General features: G+C 39.6%; 1 protein-coding gene across 3 annotated transcripts; it reads right to left on the reverse strand.

The window, feature by feature from the left end:
• Nucleotides 1-2953: 2953 nt before the first annotated feature.
• klhl14 (kelch-like family member 14) lies at nucleotides 2954-21265 on the reverse strand. 3 transcript variants are annotated; one of them, XM_072441636.1, is made up of 11 exons: nucleotides 20883-21265; nucleotides 20423-20485; nucleotides 18547-18807; nucleotides 11282-12178; nucleotides 9459-9580; nucleotides 5448-5537; nucleotides 5031-5109; nucleotides 4746-4936; nucleotides 4397-4555; nucleotides 3610-3767; nucleotides 2954-3402 (listed from the first exon to the last, which is right to left on the reverse strand). In XM_072441636.1, the coding sequence occupies exons 3-11, from the start codon at nucleotides 18627-18629 to the stop codon at nucleotides 3262-3264; spliced, it is 1920 nt and encodes a 639-aa protein (XP_072297737.1). In that variant the 5' UTR covers nucleotides 18630-18807; nucleotides 20423-20485; nucleotides 20883-21265; the 3' UTR covers nucleotides 2954-3261. The 3 variants fall into 3 exon arrangements, with proteins under 3 accessions (XP_072297737.1, XP_072297738.1, XP_072297739.1); XM_072441637.1 differs by lacking the exons at nucleotides 18547-18807; nucleotides 20423-20485; nucleotides 20883-21265 and adding an exon at nucleotides 13042-13480; XM_072441638.1 differs by lacking the exons at nucleotides 18547-18807; nucleotides 20423-20485; nucleotides 20883-21265 and adding an exon at nucleotides 12280-12480.
• Nucleotides 21266-21678: the final 413 nt, after the last annotated feature.

The following is a 21678-nucleotide window of genomic DNA, read 5'->3' on the forward strand; positions in this document are numbered from 1 at the left end:
ATTAGGGATGGATTTGTCTGCTCATTTTTGCACTGGGCTATTTAACTCTGCGTGTCTTCATCAAATTGCAATAGTTATTTTTATGCTTTGAGTATTTTGAGTCCCCACAGGTGGCACATACGATCACATTTACTACTGTAATCATGTTTTTTTAGAATTTGATGTCATAATTTAAGATTTCACTATTTGTTGGAAGAAATAACCCAAAATTGCAATTCATAACCCTACATTGAACCTTATTGAGTGTCTGCGTGATGTCACGCAGGCACTATATGTTCTTGTATTTCACGTATTTTTTATTACTATATTTTTGATGATTTTTCATTTAGCCAGTTTCAACACATTAACGCTTCAACCGATTTCAACAAGTTATACCTCATTACGATCGCTTTCACAGTAGTACGTGTGCTATTACTTTTGACATTTGAACAACTTGTACTTTTTGCAGAATTTTCAAAAGTATTAGTACTTTTTCCCCATTTGAATGAATTTGGACATTATGAGTGTCTGCGGAATTCTTTAGGCTTTATTCTTTAGGCTTTATTCTTTAGGCTTTATTCTTTAGGCTTTATTCTTTAGGCTTTATTCTTTAGAATTTTGTGACGGAACCAGTCGAGCGAGAGAGAGAGAGGGGGGGAGAGGGAGTGAGGGAGAGAGAGGGGGGGAGGGAGGGAGAGGGGGAGGGAGGGAGAGGGAGAGACGCAGACACTCCAGCAATGGCTTCAGCCATTGCAGATTTTCTAGTTATTTCTGTTATGGATTGGGTTGATAAACTTGCTAAAACTATAAGAGCAAAAAAAAGTATTTGGTAAACTATTACTCAAGGTATGATTTTACGTTAATGTAAACATTAAGTAATACATGGATCTAGGGATTTCCATATAATAGGCTGCAAAAATTAGAAGAAATATAAAAAGCAAATCGTTTGATATTGTAAACAGAAATGGAACTTCATGCCAGTTTCCCCCATGCGATTAATTCCAGTAATATAGAAATATTTATCAAAAACATGCCAGAACATTTCCCAAAAAGCCATTTCTACAAAACAAATCGAACCTGCTCTTGTTCATAGGCAGTTCAGAATGTTATGACTTCTCGTGGTCCGAGGCTTTTACAAAACAGCAACAAAAACAGCAACTTTGAGGGGCCCATAACGCACTGCACAGATTAGATATGGATTTATGTAATCTATCCAAATCATCAATGTGAGAAAATAATTGCCGTCTTATCCTCCAGGCGCGTGGCCAAGTGCAGGCAGATACTCATGAAGTGAATATGCCAAGCAGAAAGAGAGTGGTGCCATTAAAAGCGGAGGAGAAATCAGGCGTGCACATAGCGGGACGTGCATGCTGTTTGGTGCGCGAGACAGGTGGTGGTAAACGGTTTGCAAATCGAATCCGGTCTGGCATGAGAGAGTGCCCTGCAGGTAAACATCAGGTTTGCTTTATCTGCTGTTCTGGTTCACACCGAATAGGTTTTTGCTTGTAGTTGTAGATGGATGTTGTAGTTGTTGTGTGCTAAAAAGGCCTATCTAAAAAGTCAGAGTTCTTCTTGAATTAAGGAAATGTACGTGTAAAATATGTTTAGTTTGCGATGGTAAAAATAAAATTACAAAATGTACAAGTTGTGACCTTTTGATCAAGTTTATGACAGCAAAACAGTGATCAAGTTTGAATTATCAAGAGTGTATTTATTTTTATATTCTAAAATGCAAAGGACAGGATTTGAGAATAAATCCAGAGTGCACAAAAAAATGTTTCACTGCAAGCAACTATGTACAAGAATGAAATCAGTAAATCTTTACAGAATGCAACAGGTGCTGCGTCCATATTTTAGTAAACTCTTTGAACCAAATTAAAAAAAGATCAGGCTTAATTAGATTCAAAATTATTAGTCATTTACATTTAGGTGAACTTCATTTTCTGGGATAAAGTTTCACGTATAGTGCATTTTGGACAGCAGTGTTTTGAATGGAACAGTAAAATGTCCCCTAATTGATGCTATGCACCAAATACAACATTTACAATTTGATTGTACCATCAATACATTTACATGTTAGTATTTTATATCAACAACATCAGCTTCTTTTTGAAACTGCAACAAACATTTGGCAAGTTTTGGTGAAAAGCATTAACGTCTCCAGAAACAGTTTGACAGAAGTTTAGATGAAGTATGAGAATTGGCCATCACATACCATATTTTTCACTTTTTACATTGTGTGCGGTTTTGAGCAGAAAACCTTTGGAAATGAAAGCAAAACACAAAGACAGTAGATTTAATGGACTCATGAACTGCGGTTAGTTTATTTTGTCTCTATATTTAATTTTTCTTTTTCAAAATCTGAAGTTATCACACAAATAATAATAAATAAGCACATAATAATCTCCTAGCACATACATAATGCTTAGACCACTGTTTTTGTTGTTGTTGCTTTGTCATCAACAAATAAAAGAAGGTTCAGTTGAGTGGATTCATAATAATTTGTCTAAATAATTTTTCCACATTGGGTGAAGATGACCTGTTTTTTGTCTTACCCTTTCAAACTAAAATCTACAGACCACTGAGCCAAGAAATGTACTGTCTCTGTCAAACAAATATTTGCATATTCTGACCAGGTGAAAATCAAGATAAGTGCACAATCCACCCAGACATGAATGTGTCATGAGCAATAAACGAGATTTATACATGTCCTTTCTGTAATGTCCAGGGGTCTCATTTATAAAACGTGCCGTGGAATACTTACTAAAGGTGTGACAGACAAAAGAGAAACTGCCCCAAACTCACAAAATGTTCATCTCTCTGAGCACTTGGGCCTCGTCTCTGAAAGCTTTCATTTTTCGTTCGTAATTTTAGGTCAAGTTGTCTTTTTTATAAATTCCAAACTTACATATAATAAATGAGACCTCTGCTCTTTTTCAGCTTCTAGATATTTAGGAGTCCATCGTTAGAGCATCACAATAGAATACCATGGTTTCATTCAGTCATGTGCTATCGAAGAGAAGCCAAAACACTTACAGAGACTGAAATATGAACCAACTCTTTTGTTGGAATACTGTGAGTTACATTACTTACACAATTTTACTTTTTTCCAAATCTTCAGCAGGGAAGATTGTGAAAGTGCTCTGATCAAACAGGTAAAAAAATACTATTTATACACAACCCCGTTGTGGTGACTGGACGTTGCTGATGTTTTTCTCATTGTCACTCCTCCCAGTCAGAGTCGTCTTCCCTGACATCAGGGCGCGTCGGTGGCATTAGTTGTCATTTGTTAAAAGGGAGGCAGGCCGGCAGTATGACTGTGGAGCAGGCGGGGCCCGCTAACGGCTCTGCCACCTCTCCCTCTAACTCTGTCCATGAGCCTTTCTCTGGGCTGTAGCAGATGGTGGAAGACTTATAGGCCCCCTGAGAAGAAACAACATATTATAGTCATTTTATTATAACATTCTATAATAACAAGTTGTGTTGTTGAATTGTGTTTATTTTATTTTAATGTAAGACATATGATGTAGAACAACACGTAACTTTTACAGGCTTTGAACACCAGAGCTGCTGGATAATAGAAAGACATCACAAAAACATAAAAATAATGTGTGGCTGTGCAAAAAGTACCATGCTCCAGCTGTAGCCTCCAACCAGGAAGATGCTCTCGTCCAGAACTGCGCAGCCCGGCCCACTGCGGCCCTCCAGGATGGGCGTCTGCAGGATGTTCCATTGGTCTGCTTTGGGGTCATAGCACTCCACAAGCATAACGTCTAAATGAGAGAACCCTGTGTGGAAACGGAACAGCGATTCTCACAGTGGTTTGTCAAATTACAACCGACTGATTACATCATGTGACATGGTAGAAAGCATAACATTTTATTTACCAGAGATGAAACTAGAAGGTGTATGTAAACGCTTTAACATGCTTTTATGTCTATATATTTTTTGTTTGTGATGAAAAGAGATCACGGAATTGATTATAATGCAAAAACAAGTTAAATTGACTTAAAGGCACACTATGTTACTTTCTGGGGGTGGAAAGTGGAAAATCCGTGGAAATAGAAAGTTAAAACCGTACTTCAGAACATTATCCAGGCAGATAGATATTATAGCTGAAGGAACAACATTTCCATGGAAACAAGCAGGAGGAGGCTCCTCTAACCCAAGTACGAGTCAAGTTTGTGGCAAGTCTGCTCACAGTGAGGACAAAGTTTTTAATACATTTTTGTGCAACTACTCAAAATGTCTTAAATCATGTAGCCAAAGCTACATGTTCCCAGCTGGAACAGCAGCATGATAATCACTAGTACACACTATATAACAGTACTTTTATTTAGCCCTGACCTTATTCTTGTAATGAATGATGCCAAATAAATAAAGTGGACTCGACATGGATCTATGATGAAGTACTTGCCTTTGAGATGATTTCCACCAATAGCGTAGAGGCGGTCGTTCATCCCAGCCAGAGCGTGAATAGCTCGCTTTGTGTTCATATCCTGTTTACGGGCCCACACGTCCATTACAGGGTCGTAACAGTAGAGCCAGGACACATACTCCCCATTGTGCACTCCCCCTACAAAAAGGTAAACACTTATCTAAGCTGCAATATACTGTTTCATAATACGTGCTGAGTCTGATTAAGTGAGATTACACATTAATTTTTAACTTATGTTTAGGCTAAATCCTAAACGTAACATACAAAAGGTAAAGCTGTGTGAAAATACAGTAGGTTAAAGGGACAGAAGTCTAATTGTTAAATTCACCTGATATGTAAATCTTTCCATTGTGCACGGCTCCTGCATGAGCAGCCAGAGGTTGTGGGAGAGAGGAGACATAGTTCCACTCGTTGGTCTCCAGGTTGTAGGATTCAACACTAGAGAGATATCCTGTCTCATTCCTTCCACCAATCACATACATGTGCTTCTCCAAGCGACAGGCAAAGAAGCTGGCTCTCCTGTGAGGATGTGAGGACAAGATTATTCCATAAACCCACAGTGATTATGTTTATTTGACTGCACTTTTTGGACCTGCACATAAATTGAACTCACCTCTCCTGCATTGGGGGAAGTTGGATCCAACTGTTAAATCTTGGATCATAGCGGCTCACAAAATTAGTGCTGTGTTTTCCTGCAGAAGACATTTTTATATAGAATCAATACAAATTGTTGAATAGAATATTATGGTAACATTTAATTCAAGTTTTTATTTGAACAGGCCAATAAATATAAAACTACAGATCACAAATAACTACATGACCATTTAAAGTCTTTATTTTGTGGCTTGTAAACACCTTTTCACAAATAGCACTTTTAACAGTTCCACACAACAAATATTTCAGTGTTTTCTGCCAGTTTTTATCTGGTGTGTGTCCACTCAAAGCTGATCTGGCGCTGAGGGAGTGCTACATTACCACTGATTGGTTTGAACGAAAGCATGTTCGCTCTGTAAAGTGGAGTCTTTCGTACCATTTGGGTTCCACTGGTCTTCTCCTCCAAGCAGCAGCAGGAAGTTCTCCACCTCCACCACGCAGTGATGAGCACTGTTGTAAGGCATTACTGTGGAGAAAACATAAAATACAGTACCACATGTTTATATATATATTTATGTAAGTCATAGCTTCATAATTACAACACATTCAACAAAAACAATATATTAAATGGGTCAAATGGTGGTGCACGGTGGCAAAGGCGGATAGCACTCTTGCCTCCCAAGAATGAGATCATGGGTTTGATTCCCGGACCAGACCAACATCACATGATCTCTCTGGGTGGAGTCTGCATGTTCTCCCCGTGTTATCGTGGGTTCTCTCCGGGTTCTCCGGCTTCCTCCCACCGTCCAAAGACATGTATGTGTTAGGTAAAATTGGTGACTCTAAATTGGCCCTAGTGAATGAATGTGAGAGTGAACTGTCTATAATGTCTATGTCTCTGTGTTGGCCCTGCGACAAGTTGGCCACTGTCCAGGGTGTACCCCGCCTAAGGCCCGAAGTCACTTGGATAGGCTCCAGTCACCCGCGACCCCGAAAGGGACCAAGCGGTAGAAAATGGATGGATGGATGGATGGATGGGTCAAATGGCCCTTGCAGTTAACTTCAAAATATCGCTCAAAAGCATTTGGTTGAGACTAAAACTATGCTGCAAAAAAGAAACTTCTCCAAATAGTGTAGAGCATGAATAGTAATATTTTTGTGACCACCACTCAGAGGCTGACAGTAATTAGTCAAGATTACTTACTGCTGATTTCTCTGCATATAGATTTTGTTTTTATTGGATTATGTAATTGGCCTAAAATTAACCAAAATAGATAATTCACAACTACAGTAGATAATGTTTGATTTCCAAATACTGGCACAAAACTAGATCTTTCAAGGTTAAGTTGGACTTCTGCAATATCTTCTACTGTTTGGGCATAATAAACGCTTGGATGAAAGACCACCAGTATATAATTTGTGGTCCCCTTCTCTTCAATCCTTTTTGTTGAAGTGACCCCATTGAGATGTAGAGAAATGGTCTTAGGTGACAGTCATAATGAACATGATCGTGTTCACTCAATAAATCTCGGGCCGGGTGCTTTTTGAGCACAAATCAGTGGAATGTTAAAACCCACCTGTCTGTCTCCATCAGTCATTTCCACTGTCACCTCCCCACTGCCTGATGGATCACAGTTGCTGCAAAATTAGACAGCCTTGAATCTCATTTCTTTCCAATTGGCCTCTCCCTGCAATCTCACTCTGGCACGCTGACATGTGCTGCTCCACCCAGGGAGGAGGTCTCCGATACAACATGCTCTAAACACAGCTTTATCTACAGTGAGGGGATTAAGCTGCCCGACTCCAGTGCACCTCAAAGACAAGTGCCACAAGACGACTATTGCTATTTAAATTATCACTCAGTCAGCAGTATATGACATGGATGGGTGCCCTTCTCCATGATGTCTTATGACTTACACTAATGCTACAAATAATCTGGTGCCTATGTAAAAAGATTATTACTTAACAGTGGGTCTAGGCGATAAGACCTCACATTATCATCACAATTAACATTTCATTTTGATTAATTAATGAGTTTTTCAGTCCATTGTAGTTCACTGCATACACAGCTAATTAAGCATACAATGATTTTGACAGGTTTAAGATTGTATTGATAATGGCTGAAGCGTTGAAGTTATTGCACTTCAATGTTAAAAATTGTACATACATTATAAAATCTATTAATTATGTAAATGTAAAATGGTTATAATTGATATGACAAAATTATGAAAGATTTGGTTAACCTCTTATTGATAAATACTAAATCCCTGTCTATACAGCCACCTATAGCAGTATTAAGAGAATAATCCTGCAGGTAAACCCTCAGGTAGCCGCAGCAGCCATAGGAGGGCATTAGAAGCATGTCTTTATGAGATGGAAGCCATCAGTCCCTGGACTACAGTGAGCTGCAGGGCTCACTAGAGGGAGGCAGAAACCTCTGCATAGAGACGCAGTTTGGGCCGCTTGACTGGTTCCTCAGCTAATGCACCACTGCTGCTGAGGTCTGACGTGCCTTCAACACATTACAGCCGCATCCTGTCGAGCTGAATCCTTTGTTCCGGGCTGTGCAGTGTACACCAGCTTGTGATTTTAATATGGGCCTGTTTTAAATAAGCACAGACAGGGGAGAGAGTCCGAGGCTTTGTCTGCTGTTTGTCACGCTACAGTGGGTACACTAGATGGCAAACTTTACACTGGAATCACCAGGCAGAGGATTCTGAAGAGACGGATCAAATTCTCCCCAAATTGTGTTGATGAATGTCTTAATCAAAGCCTGTCCCTCTCAGGTTTCGCCTCATTGAAAAGTTATGATTGAATGTTAATAATCTTCTATTCCACATCCATTGTATGGAAGCTACATCAGATGGCCACTGATGTGTTAAGGGGATGATTTTGCAGTTTTGTCCTTCCATTTGGCCACGGACCATTTGAGTGTTAACTTTTTAGTTTTGACTGATGGAAATCCCTATTGACCTTTTGCTTGTTGCAGTTTATACCCATGAGTGTGAGTGTAATGAGAAAATAACAATACAGACACCAGCGAGCTTCAGGCTGTTGTGAACGCACGCCTCCTTTAGCAGAAAGCCTCCTGATAAATCTGGCCAAACACAAGCTGAGTCCCACTTTACTGCCAAGAAATGTTATGAATTGAGAAACTCTGTCCAAAACTGTTACCTGAGTCCTTAAGAACACAAATCTCACCAAATTTACTACAAACTTATAAAACACAAAGATTAGGGGTAATGGGGCAGTCTAGCAGAGTAATATGTACAAATGGAGAAACAGTGCTGAGATATGACTCAAGCCAAAACAAGGGACAAGAACTCAATAAGTTCAGAGATGAGGATGCAAAGAACGACTATGGTTTTCCATTAGCTCTGGTTTGACCTTTGCAATACTACAACAATATGGTGGTGGGCCTTCAAAGGTCATGGATGACAAAGAGAAAAGACCTGCTGGTTTCCTCAGAGATGCTTCTCTAAACATTATAGATGTGTTTGGTCATTCTCTAAAAAAAAAAAAAAAAAAAAAAACTCTACATTCACTTTATAGATCTCTGAATTTTATTAACTCCATGACCATAGAAATAATGAATACAAATAAAATAAAATAGAATAGAATAGAATAAAATAAAATAATAATAAGTATTATTATTAATAATAAAAATAATAAAATCTAAATAATTTTCCGATTTAGTAATAGTATTTAGTAATAAAGCACTAAATTATTTTTACCATCCCACTTTAAAACTCATGAAATGGAAACAATAGATGGATACCTTTGGAACATACTTTGGATAGCTGAAAAAAAGGCTGTCACAAAGAAATGGATGTCACAGAAGGAACCAACTGGCAAGGACTTGGCTCTAATAACATTTATATGATATGAAAATATATAGCTTTGCAATTCATTTCAAAATTAAAACATTTACTCATCACTGGAATAAGTGGGACAAACATGCCAAGCATCATGCCAGGCATTATCTGGATGGTTTGGCTACAGTTTAGTTTTTTGTTGTTTCCTCTGACTATTTTTTCCCCATAAAAATAAAAAATAATAATTTGTATTCTATTAAGGTATTGATAGATATTAAATAATTAAGCTGTGTTAAGATACTATTGAGAAAATAAGTGATTCACTGTTGTTGTAGCTCTGCCACAATAGATCATTACATTCAAGTAAATCTCATCATGCATCTTGGAAGCATTTTCAGCAAAAACAAGGGAAACCGGGCATGACGCTCCACAGTGCTGCAAAGTCACGCTCTGATTAAAAACTTATATTAAAAGTGATAGTGATACATTATTACCTGAAGGATTTAGGGAACACCTTCCCTCATTTTGTGTGGAAATTAACCTATGTTAAAGTCATTCATAGGAAAAGCTATTTCTCATCATAAAGTTACTAACACAAGATGCGGTGGGTACAAGGCAGAGGCTCTACTTACTTGTGAGGATCTTCCATGTCTTTTTCTCATCGTCGTAGAACTGGACCAAATTACTGGGGAGGCGATCAGGTCCAGGAGGCAAGCCACCCACCAGTAACAGCATCCTCTTATTGGAACGGATTCTGAAAGTCACAAAGTGTGGGTTGGTGGACGCATGTTAGAAAACAGGACAAAGCAACAGCACAAGAACAAAATAAAGAAAAGGCACAATAATAAAAAACTTTCCTTCTTTTCATACCTTGTATTTTGCAATTTAAAATGTATAACTGAATTCTTTAATCTAAGTTAACTACTGAACCACTGATTAGTACACTAATATTATAATGTCATACTGTTGAGAAATGATGGGAGAAACAAATGTTATTACTCAATCAGTAATAATTCCTTGTAGTTTGAATAAATCCTCTGACAGCATTTCTTACAATTAACCAATATAAAGAGTTCTTGTGTTTCAGGTGTGTTATTGAATGGTTATGGTTCCCAAAAGACATCCTTTCAATTAGCTGTGAAGTGAGGTCACTCCAGTGGGGTGCCATGCTGGAGGCAAAGAGCGCAATTGAGAACATAAACCTGTCTATAGAGTCACCATTTCATTGGCTGCTGTGATTCATGTGACATTTGTGTGCCAGTGCCGAAGTATCTCCCGCTGTTCTATATGAAATATCATCTCACACTTTACAAGACTTTAGCCACCATTATTTAGCCTTTAATGGATTGTAGTGGAAATAGTCTAATTTATCACAATATGTGCTCAAATATTAAGACTAACTGGATTTATATTCAAGCACGGTCACCTTTTCCGATTCATATTTTACTTTTTTATGCTTGGATAAGCAACCATTGTCTCAGACATTCGCCCTGCTACTGGCCCACTCGGAAGTGTTTTGGGGTTATTCATATGCAAATGAGCCCCTGGACATAGATAATGGTGATTAATTGAGAGGAGAGAAACAGTGGCATGTGAAACTAATTATGAGTATTCCTTATTCCTTGCTCATTTAGACCCGTGTGCGGAAATAGATACAGTAGGTTATTGGACTAAAGAAGAAATGAATGCTCTTGGAAATAAGTGATCTTCAAAATTTAGAGCACATTTGTATTTCCAATTTCAACAATTTACTCATGGCTGGACTGCAATTCATAATACTAATAGATTGTTGCTCTTGTACACACTCATGTAGCTGTCAGGTAAACAAAACGTGACAACAACAATGTCAATCAATCAATTTGTGACAATGGAGCAACTGCTTATGTGGCCTATTTTAGACTAGGGCTTTACATCTTTCCTTTGTGCTTTTAGTTATCCTGACATATAAACAGAGCACTTAATACTGTAACCAAATAAATAATTAAGACCAAATCTGTAGATATCGATTTAATTTCAGTCTTGTATCAGATTAGTACTTATTCACAGGCCATTACAAGATCTTTGATTAAATTACCATGTAATTCTGGTACCACTGTAATCACAGCATTACAAATTGTATTCATGAGTTGCCATGAATTAACTACATCCTTTATCTGGTTAGCCACATTATGACTCCATTGATTAGAAATCAATTACTTGTGTAAGAAATAAGACCAAATGTAGGAATGGGCTTCTATACAGAACCATAGATATCAATGGTTGATGAAGTGGCCTTGGTTGGCTCTAATGCCAAATGTCTATAATGATTTCGATCACACGATAGATAGTACAGGGCTGGGCAAAACTTGAGTCAGCTGTTTATTCAGTTTGAACTGGTGGGATGCATTCAATTGACTTTTTCACTTTGTAAAAGTGCTGCAGAGTGTATGCCAAGCCATATTTTAATCAGTCTCACCTGCTGGACAAGGTCTGCCTGCAGTGCTGTCTGAAGGGCATCAAGTGGTAGTTCATGGCATCGAGGAGCAGTTTCTGGCACACCGGGTCACTCCTCATGAAGTCAACCGACTGCACCCTCTCCACCAGCTCTGGGGCAGGGATGAGGGCAAAGCGCAGCCTCTTCATGAGGTCCGGGGCGTAGTGCATACGAGTCTCACGGTCATGCTCTAGCCACAGCACTGACATCTGGAAGAGTGCCAGCTCTGACTCCACAGGGGGTGGCAGAGCGTCCAGCATGGCACACATCTCCTCAAAGTTTAGCAGAAGCACATCCTCCACCAGGTACTTGTTGGCCAGCTTCTTTGTCTCGTCCAGTCCATGGAGGGCAGCGATCTTGCAGATTTGCTTGTAATTCTGCACAGAGATCTGGTCGTTGAGGAACTGCACACAGAGCTTTGTTATTTGAGGGATATTCAGGATCTTGCTCACTGACAGCACCTCTTCCACTGTGTCCAGGGAAAGAGTCACATTGGCAGTGTAGAGGTACTCCAACACCAAGCGTAGTCCAATAGAGGAGCAGCCCTGTAGTACCAGGTTATTAATGGGCCTGGCAGTGGGGGTCACAAGCTTGTCATCTGGGGAGGATGAGGGGGTCCCGCTGCTACCCTGGTCTCCTTTACTGCTCTCATTGTTGATTGCGTTGTGAGAGGAGAAGAGAGACCTGAAGTACTGGGAGCAGGATGCCAGCACCGCTTTGTGGCAATGGAACTGCTGTCCCTGGGCAGTGAGAGTCACATCACAGAAAAGCTGTTTCCTCCACAAAAGATTGAGCCCGTGCAGCAGGGTGTCACTGTGAGTTGGGTCAAAGGTGGACGTTCTATCACCCGATCTGGACATGACTTTATGTGAACGCCACCTAAGCAACAAACAAGCAAGCAAGCATTCACTTTAGGTCACTTATTTCAATTACAACCCACCTTAGCCTGCTTCAGTCAGCAAAAAAAAAACATTTCTCACAAAAGTTAAGAGAACCAAACACTCCCTTTTTCGTTTCAAAATAAGCACCGACCAGCAGCAGACGGCGTGGATGTATGTCCAGTAAATCTCCCGTCACTTTAAAGTTCTGGTCGTACAGCAGCAAACAAAAACGCAGTAGTTTCCATAGCGTGCCGCACTTATTCATTCTCATTGGGGGGAGCTATAACGCACGCTGAGCTCCGATGGGGACGCGGGTCTCACACCGGGCGAAGGTGCGGGGAGATGCTGCAGAGCTTTTTTTTTTACCCCCAACAACGCACGCAACTTGCCGGGCGCGGAGAGGATCAGGCGCAGACGCTACGCCGCCGCCGCCGCCGCCGCCGCGCTCAGATGCTGCATCCCCTCCAACACCACCAGCCTCTAACACTCACTGAACGGAGACATGGCACATCTCTTGCATTCGCGGAGAGTCATACAAAAGCAATTAGTTTGTCTCCTCGCCTCCGTCAGCATCAGCAGCAGCAGCAGCAGGAACAGAAAGACGCGGGTGCGTTTGGGGCTCTCATCTGCACCGGAGTTACGCGGACGCGGCTGAGTAACATGTTCGTTTGCGATGCAGTTTTAGCCAAAAGTTGCGCGCAGAAAAACATGCATGATCCAAACAGCAAAAAGCGGTGTTTTTAACGCGCGTAATCCGTATGAACTTAACCCGAGCGCGCGTGAGCGGTGTCGCCCGGATCCGGTCAAAGCGCCTGTCACCGCTAAATGATGAGAACAGCTCAGAGAAGAAACCAAACTTACCTGACTTCAGCTCCCGACAAAAGAAAGAAAGTAAGCTTCCAGTAATGTCACTTGAAATCCCGTTTGTTCTTCTTTCCACACAAAAAAAAGTCTATGCTCACCGGAATAACAATTGATTCCAACTCTTAAAGTCACTATTTGGCGTTATTTGTTGACGTTGATCATTTGTTCTTCTGAATTAACAAGAAGTGTGTGAGTGTGAGAGGGAGCTGTGCTTTCTGCAAGAGAAGAAGAAGAAATATACGTGTGACAAATTATGCTACCAAGAAACAACACATCATTATCCTTGGGCCTGGGGCTCAGTGAGTCGTAACGAGAGTAATAGGAAATCCACGGTTGGGGAGAGAAACGGTCGTGCATGGCCGGTGGAGAGAGACCATGCAGGGGTATGGATGCTGGAGAGACTCGCAAAATTATGGCTCAAGGCTATTGTAAAAACTGTCGAGCGTAAATGACTGCGATTTCAAACATCTATGGAAGAAAGAAAAGAGAAAGGGGGAGAAAAAGCGAGTCTTTCCCTCGCCGTTATAGAGAGAACCGTCAAGTTTTAGTGCGCATTGCTAATTAGTCAATTTCTCTCTGCCTTCACAGCCCGACGACTTTGCTGCTGAGCTGAAACTGCTAATTTCTGGGACCAGCCTTTTTTTGGCTGTGAACTGGATGGATGAATGGCTTGTCTCGCACAAATGACAAAAAGCCCCTGCCTTAATCTCCATCGCCAAAATAACCCCTCATCTCATTCTGCTCATACTAGTCCTTCAAAAGAAGAAGGTGCACGACACAAAAACTACAGCTTTGCATCTTTATGAAAGCCCAACATACACACAGCCATGTTCACAGTGGGATGTCAAGGAGTGCACATGTGAAGCGAGCAAAAGCACCACACTGATGCAAAGTTTAGAAACATAATTCAAGTCGCCATGTTTTCATATTTATTTTCTAATCTTATCCCCCGGCCACACTTAGCTCCAGGCCATAGATACAAAGGAGTGAAACCTGAGCCTGGGCAGCCTCCAGTGCACACGAGCCCACAATGAACCCTATGAATGTTGGCCTAACCTGCCCAAATGCACTAAAGCTACATGTTTATACCCAAACCACTGTGCAAAATTAAAGCCATCTTGGATCTGATTGGTGCACGTATTTATCATGTGCTTTCACTCAGGAGTATTGGCAACAACCATTAATCAGATACTTGATATGTGTAATAGAAGAAGTTGCTTAAAGTTATTGCATATGTATGGGAATACTAGCAGCCTAAGGAGTAATTGCAATCAAGTAAGGTGAAAGTTTATTCACTTTAATGAAATATTAAACATATTATAATAGTGAATAGCTGTGTCAGTGTATCAAATATTTAGCTGCTCACCATAAATCCAAGTACATATGTAACAATAGAACTTTAAATGGCCATCGCCCAAAGGTGGAGCAAGACTATAATAACAATGTTCTCAATAAAAACTATTCTTGGTCATGTGCATGTAAACATAATCAGTAGAGATAAGCTGCAGGACGTCCAGTAAATATACCATCAACATTTTTGTCAATATGTTGTCTTTTTAGGACAGGCTCTTCAGAAATGACTCATGTGCACACCATTTCACTCAGTTACAGTCCAGTCTGGATTAAGTTAATGTTTACCCATGTTAGTGAGACGCCGCTATTTAAAGCTCTCCAGCATTTCCAATCAAAAATGGTGGTGGAATTACTTATTAGAAGAGAACCTGTCAATTAAATAAAGAGCTCAATTAGGCTAAAAAAAAGCATACATACAGGGCTCCCATGGGACTACAAGTGACAGATACCTCGCCAGTTATGAAATGACAGATAGGGATAAATGGGTTTGTTCATGTACTATGAAATAGAGCAACACCAGGCTACCGTAAAGCAGTAACAGGCCCTGCATAGATAGGATTAATAACACAACTTTGTTTGATGTAGTAGCTCTGACAAGATTTAAATATACAAATAGGTAGGTGAAGAGATGGTGTTGTAGGAGTGAGAGTACTATTACTTTAAAATCGCATTAGACTACTCAAGTGCACCTTAAAGTGCAGGCTAGAGTCAAAATACTGTATGTACTATTTATCGGTATACTAAATAACACATCAAAACCTTATATTCTACATCTACCACCAATACTATTCAAGCAATAACATAACTGCTACTATTACTCTAGCTTTTAATTCATTTTACCACCAAATACATAAATCTACCAAAGTAAAAGTATGATTTTTACAGTATATTCAAAAGTAAAAGTAGATACAACTGCTGTCCAGTACACGGTACACATGCAGACAAGCTTTTGAATCGACAGTCTGGTACAGTAGCTCGCTGTAATTTACATTGCAGTCGCATATTGTTATCTTTACCAGCACTACATTGCCCAAAGTCTCAAGCGTGCTATTCTAACACAATAAAATGACCATTTCTAACTCTTTCAGCTCTTTGTAGCAACTTGGTCTCCCGAGGCCACTGGTCTTCAGATTGCAGGGCGTTTATGGTTGTAAGTTGTTGCAGTGTGCAGAGGGAGGGGGTCATCAGATAAGAGAAGAATTTCTAGACTAATTAAACCCTCAGAGACAAAGAATCACACTACAGTGATTTACAACTCTCGCTACCAGTTAACCAAACTCATAGTTATCTGTCAAATTACACAGATTCTGCCCCTTTTCTGCAGATAAAGATTCTGTTTCCATTGCTAACATAAAGAATAATATATATTTTTTGTGATAATGGCTAAATTAATACAACAGTGACAATAAGCACATGCAGGTAGCTTGTTGTTATGCGCATGCAGCATTTTTTCTTAAATCATTGCATTTTTATGGCCTGATTAAAATGTGGGCTTTTAATCTAATCAGTGTAATGAAACAATATAAAGTAGCAGCTCCAAAGTTCAGAATAGCAAAAGTGTAGCAGGCATAATTCCTCTTGCTGGCTGCTGCAGAGGGGTATGCTAAGATAGAAAGTATTATTTTCCTAAATGGAAGGTGTCAGATGGTCACGGAAATGTGATCGGCTGTTCAAGATCACTGCTTCCCATCTGCAATTTGTGACGTGTGAAAGATTCAGCCCAAATGTGCTCACCAAGCGTAAATCCTCAGCACTTTCTCTTATCGTGGAAAAGCAAGATAACCAGCTGTTTACAGATCAGAGAACATATCATATTAATATCATGGAGAGGCTGATATCATCTTGTTTGTAAAATATTTTGTTAACTAAGTGTGGTGCGCTATGGCATCATATATCAGACTGTTTCACTTCATATTGCTGCAATTTAGATATCTACAATATAACTGAAATTGTATCTATGTTTTAAATTATTTTTTTATATACATAATTAACAAAATGTGCATTATTTGGAAAAACTACCACAAACTAATTGTGTGCAGTTACATGCACTGCCATTGTAAGAATTAATATTCTATTTACTACAATGCAATGTAATCCTTGTGAAAATATGAATATAATTTTCTTTATTTAACCAGGAGAGTCCCACTTAGATTTGTAATCTCATTTTTCCGGGGAGTCCTGGCCCCAGAGGGGAGGCTGTAGTACATGATGTTAGTGGTAGTGGAAACTGCAACATTTGGATTGCCTGACCAGCCAAGACCACACACTTTGAAAATAATGAAGAAGGGACTGACTGGTCGGCTAAGCTACGCACAGGGAGAATGTGCAAATTCTACACAGAAAGAGTTGAACCAAAGTCTTACAAATATTTCAAGTTTGCCAAAGACCAGATTTTAGGTACTTCAGAATGCAGAAACTGGAAGACTGAAGAAGTTGAAGCAGGACATGTGCTGCTCGGTGGTCGAGAGGTTAAGGCACTGCACAAACTACTGAAAATGGGCATAAAATGAAACAAAAACAAAAAATTCAAAAAGTAAAACAAAATATTCACTATTTAATTGCCACACTGTTCTAGCTGATCATTTAACACAATGTTTGAGTTGCTTGATGCCAGAGTTTCTGGAGGAACATTACTCCATGAGGTGAAGATTGCTTCATCAGGGTCTGAAACTCACGTCTCCTTTTGTTTATTTCTCTTGTCACATATCCCCAAAACCTTTCCTGTCTGATTTAGATCAAGGGAACACACAGAATAGTCCAATAACCCAAAGGAAGTCTCTGATCCGAAGATGTACTGTGAAGTCCTCAGCAAAGAGAGAGATGCCCTCCGCAGCAACAGCACAGCTGCTGTTTGACGCCCCGGGACAACCTGAAGCTCCATTGGTCACTTGATGGAACATGTTCTCCAGCTCATGGTGGAGCCTACTCCAATGTGCCAAGTAAAAAGATCTCCTCTGGTGAGTCCTTCTCAAGTCGATAACATCAAAATCACCAGGACCAGTTGTTACATTTGTCTCATTTCAGAATAAACAAGTTCTTTACTTTTCCAATGTTGGAGAATCAGGAGGAGGTCTGACCTTCTCTGGTAGAAAAGCTCTTTTGGTCATATCAGGCTAAAGTCACCAACAGTGAGAGCCTTAGAATTGTCCTGTATCGTCACAGACAGAACATTGGTCTTGCTGTTGTATCAACGATCCTGCCTCTCAAAAACACATATTCTTTGACATAAGGAGACTTGACAAGAGTGAACTAATCTATAGAAAATGTGATTAGCCAGAAAACCATTTTACCACACAATTTTGAACAAAAAAAAAATACTTTTAAGGTTAGGGTCTTTCATCATTACAACAGTGACACATGCAATACACATCAAATATAATATGTATTATAAACAATTTCTAGTGCTTTGCAAAAAAATATTTTGAAAATGTTTTTATTTCTATTTCGGAGCAGAGTTCAGACAATTATTTCTGTTAAATGGCAATGTTAAAATCTGTATAGTTTATGTTAAATTAATACTGAATACTATCAGACAAAATTAAATCAAATCACAAATTGTAATCAATCAATATGAGGGACAACATGATTTGCCTACTTATTCCTAAAGACAAAACATTTAAAAAATGTTTTAACTGCACGTTTTGTTTAAACAGACAACACACCACAGATGGTAGACAAAAGCACAACAGAATTAATAGAAATTCAAGATGACCTGTTATTATACTTATAAATCTTGTTTGGGCTTAAGAAAGTTTGGATTATATGTAAAATGTCAAACAGTGGTACAACAAGCAAATCTGCTGAAATTATAATAAATAACAGCTGTTTGTGTTAACATTACTTTGATGAAAGTTACTTAAAGACAATTCATAAATTGTCCAGTGTGTAATAAATTGGAAGCTTTTCTATTTGCCATTATGGGAGTATAGAAAGCCTGCTGTTTGAAGCCCCTAGATCCCCACACATGGCGTAGACGCCACAGACACGGCTCAGAGAGTCAGGCGGCAGCCGGGAGGTGAGCGGAAAGGAACAGGCGGTGTCCCCTCCAGAGTCACTGCAGGAGTGTGTGTGTCTGTGTGTGGCATTCTCAAATGACAAAAGCAGAGCAATTGTTGGCTTGTGGGAGGGGTGCTTTTAAGAGAGACTCACCTGAGGGACAGTGCAGGCGACAGAGACCAGGGCTGTAGTGGGGACCCTCGGTGTGTGGGGGCCGCGGGAGGCCACTGTGCCATGGAGAAGGTTGGAGGGTTGAGAGGAGAGGGGGTTTCTGCTGAGCGCTCTCCCCAGCGTGATGCATCTACCTTCAGGGTGGCAGCAGGCGTGGAGTGGGGTGCGATGGAGCGAGCACAGGCTCAGTGGCGCGGTCACCTAGGGACGCTGCAGCCGCTGTTGCAGGACTGATAGTTATTCCTTGAGAGAATTGCAAGATGAGCCCCATTGTATTAGCAAACCTCATTCTGCAAAACGTACCAGTCCTCAAGCAAATGGGCAAAGTTAAAGAAAATATGCATCTGCACATGAAACATTATACTCTGATCCATGGCAAATACCTGCCATTTACCTTTTAAGAAATAACTAAATGTTTTTGAAACTATTTGAAATTGAAGTTATATTTGCAATAAAAATAAAAGCACAATTCTGACCAGTATGAGCCATTTCTCTGAAAACGAGAGCAAGAGAGCAACTTTTTTTCCCCTTTAGATATTTTATTTAATAGTTCCTAAAACAATATGATTCAGAGTCTTCTCTTGCCTAGTAAAAGTTAATGTTTGTCTTATGTTGATAAAAAAGCCTAACATAGTGTTAAGAATAAGTGTCTTCTTGATATTGATTCAAATGTTGCATATTGTGTTAAATGAGAGAGAGAACAGAATGTAAAATTGTATTATTGCTATTGCTATAATTGGTAACTGTCTGAATGAACAACAGCCAACAAGAGCCAAAAAATTACTCCATACTGATCCCAAATGTTCAGAAATTAAGCTTTTAATTTCCGAGCCATACTTTTGTGTTGAAATTGTTTGAGTCGTATCTTCAAAATTCTCTGCGTCTAATATGGTCAGCACTCCCAATTATTCACTCCACTGACAAGTGAAACAAATGGGACCAACCAGTGCATTCTGTATTATCTACACCCCTTGGATTCCCTGACAATAATTAATACAATGGCAAGCTGCTGTTAGCAGCCCTGACGACATGAGCTCAACAACATAAGCTGTCCCTCTCTTCTATGAACTCTGGAGGAGAAATGACATCTAGTAGTGGGTCACATGGCCACTAACAGTCAGGTCAGCCCAGAGCCTGTGTTCAAAACCAGATCAGATAAAGGTCGTAACAGGGGACTGTTAACATCACCACGTTATTACTCACATCATTACACCAAGAATGTAAGGAGCATGGGATATGTCAGGAATAATTTGGATTTAGACCTTGTTCAAAAGTCCCATCTACATTTTATCACAAAGGATCCCCTCACTAACATTAAGGTGAATCATTTTAAATAACTTTGGATCATATCCAGACAAACATTGTCACTATGCGGTTTAAGGAAGTTATCATGTAATCATACTAACCTCTCTTATTTTGTGCTCAAGGATATTAACTACTTTTTTTAATTATAGAGGCACACATTCCCCAAACATCCATTAAAGGAATGCCATGCTAATTTTAAATCCTCGCAGCAGGCATTGGCATCAACAGAAGAAAAGTGGATGAGTTTCTCTTTAACAGCTGTAATTTGTGTTTTCCAATCACCATGCTGATTTCTGCTCATTATACTCCGGTTTCACACCGGTAAGTGAGCAAAGTTTGGATTGATTGACTCTAATTAACTAAAAAATGTTCCAAGCCATGGATTTATTACCATGCTAGCTAGCCACAAATGTCAGGGAGTTTCACAAATTATTATCCTGTTAAGATAAATATCTTTGAAATCATACGAGTGTGGAAACACAAGGAGCATGTATTGTTATTGTGATGAATATGTTTGACATGTTTGTGCTGAGTTTAACTTAAGTTGACTAACCTGGGTACGCGCTGTTCCAGTGCAGGAATGCAGTCGGACTGAATGACAGATGCTGAGCTAAACCTTACAGGAACAGACTCTTTATTAATGAACTATACTCTATTATTAATCATGGCATTATGTTCTATTAGTAATCAGTTAATCACTAAACAAATCAGTATCTATTTTGCCGTAATATCTAGGGCTATAAAGAAAAACATGTGTAAATACTTTATTTTACAACAACCTAGTGTCATATTACCGTCCAACAGTTTACTGGCGTTACTGTATAATGTAATGCTCTGTTTATAACTTCTTAATAACTTCTAAGCCGGGTCAAGGTACAAGAACCTTTTCCATAACCACCTTCCCAAACTTCTTCCCACTGTTAACTCCTACTGTACTTCCCCTGTGTTCAGTAAATCTTGGCAGTATCCCCTTCATTGATATTTTAGACACAGTGGCACCTCTCTCAACTCACATTCTTTCCTTGACTCCAGCAGCTCCGTGGCTCGACTCTCCTCTTGCTCTCACAAACAAAGACAGGGTGGTTTGGAGCGCTACCTTCCATTTTCCTGGGTGTAGGGAGATCTCAAAAACAGAATTTGGGTTAGATCCGGAAAACAGAATGCCGCTCTGATTCACTTGGCTTCACGTCACCGATCAGAGGGAATCACCCACGTGCATCCAAATGAAACGGACCCATCGTATGCATGATGGCGCTGGGCTGAAATTGAGAATCGGGCTGCCTGTAAATCAGATCTTAGCAACATTGCTCTTGCACATATATTCCCCTATACAAATCAAATGTATATTCTTAACAGTTTTTGATATATTATACATATGTATGGACTTGAGTTGCATAAACTGACTCCATGTTTTTGTTTTGTTTTTTTATATAAAAAGCAAAAGCCTTTTCAGAGAAGGACTCTGCACTTTCAGATGAATGTGATGACATCAAGGTGGTGTGGCACACGGCAATTCATTTAAAGGATTGATTATGAGAAAACCCAGATAAATGTGATGAGAGGACACGTTCATTTGAACTATTACCATCAAGCCTTAAGGAATATGAGCTAGACTGTGCATTCTTCTCCCCAAGGTGCTTTTTGAAATCTGCAAGATGATAGCTTTAAGAGTTATAAATTCTAAACCCTGACATCGTGTTTGTATTTGTAATCGTTACTTGCCAGATATTGTTGTTCCTTATAATATTTATAGTATACTGCCCCCTTCAGTCCCACAAGTCAGAAAGGCATCTCCTAGCTGCATCACCA

This window comes from Eucyclogobius newberryi, unplaced genomic scaffold (genome assembly GCF_026437365.1).
Source record: "Eucyclogobius newberryi isolate DKJ021-1_F unplaced genomic scaffold, fEucNew1.0.hap1 SCAF_12, whole genome shotgun sequence".
In the NCBI taxonomy this organism is placed as follows: domain Eukaryota; kingdom Metazoa; phylum Chordata; class Actinopteri; order Gobiiformes; family Gobiidae; genus Eucyclogobius; species Eucyclogobius newberryi.

Excerpts from the sequence above, each read along its gene's own strand:
- klhl14 (XM_072441636.1), bottom strand. The coding sequence starts at position 18,629 with ATGGCACAGTGGCCTCCCGCGGCCCCCACACACCGAGGGTCCCCACTA. Across the intron at positions 12,179-18,546 it reads TCGCCTGCACTGTCCCTCAG|GTGGCGTTCACATAAAGTCA; the intron begins GTGAGTCTCTCT and ends TTTGTTGCTTAG. Across the intron at positions 4,937-5,030 it reads CTTCCCCCAATGCAGGAGAG|GAGAGCCAGCTTCTTTGCCT; the intron begins GTGAGTTCAATT and ends ACATCCTCACAG.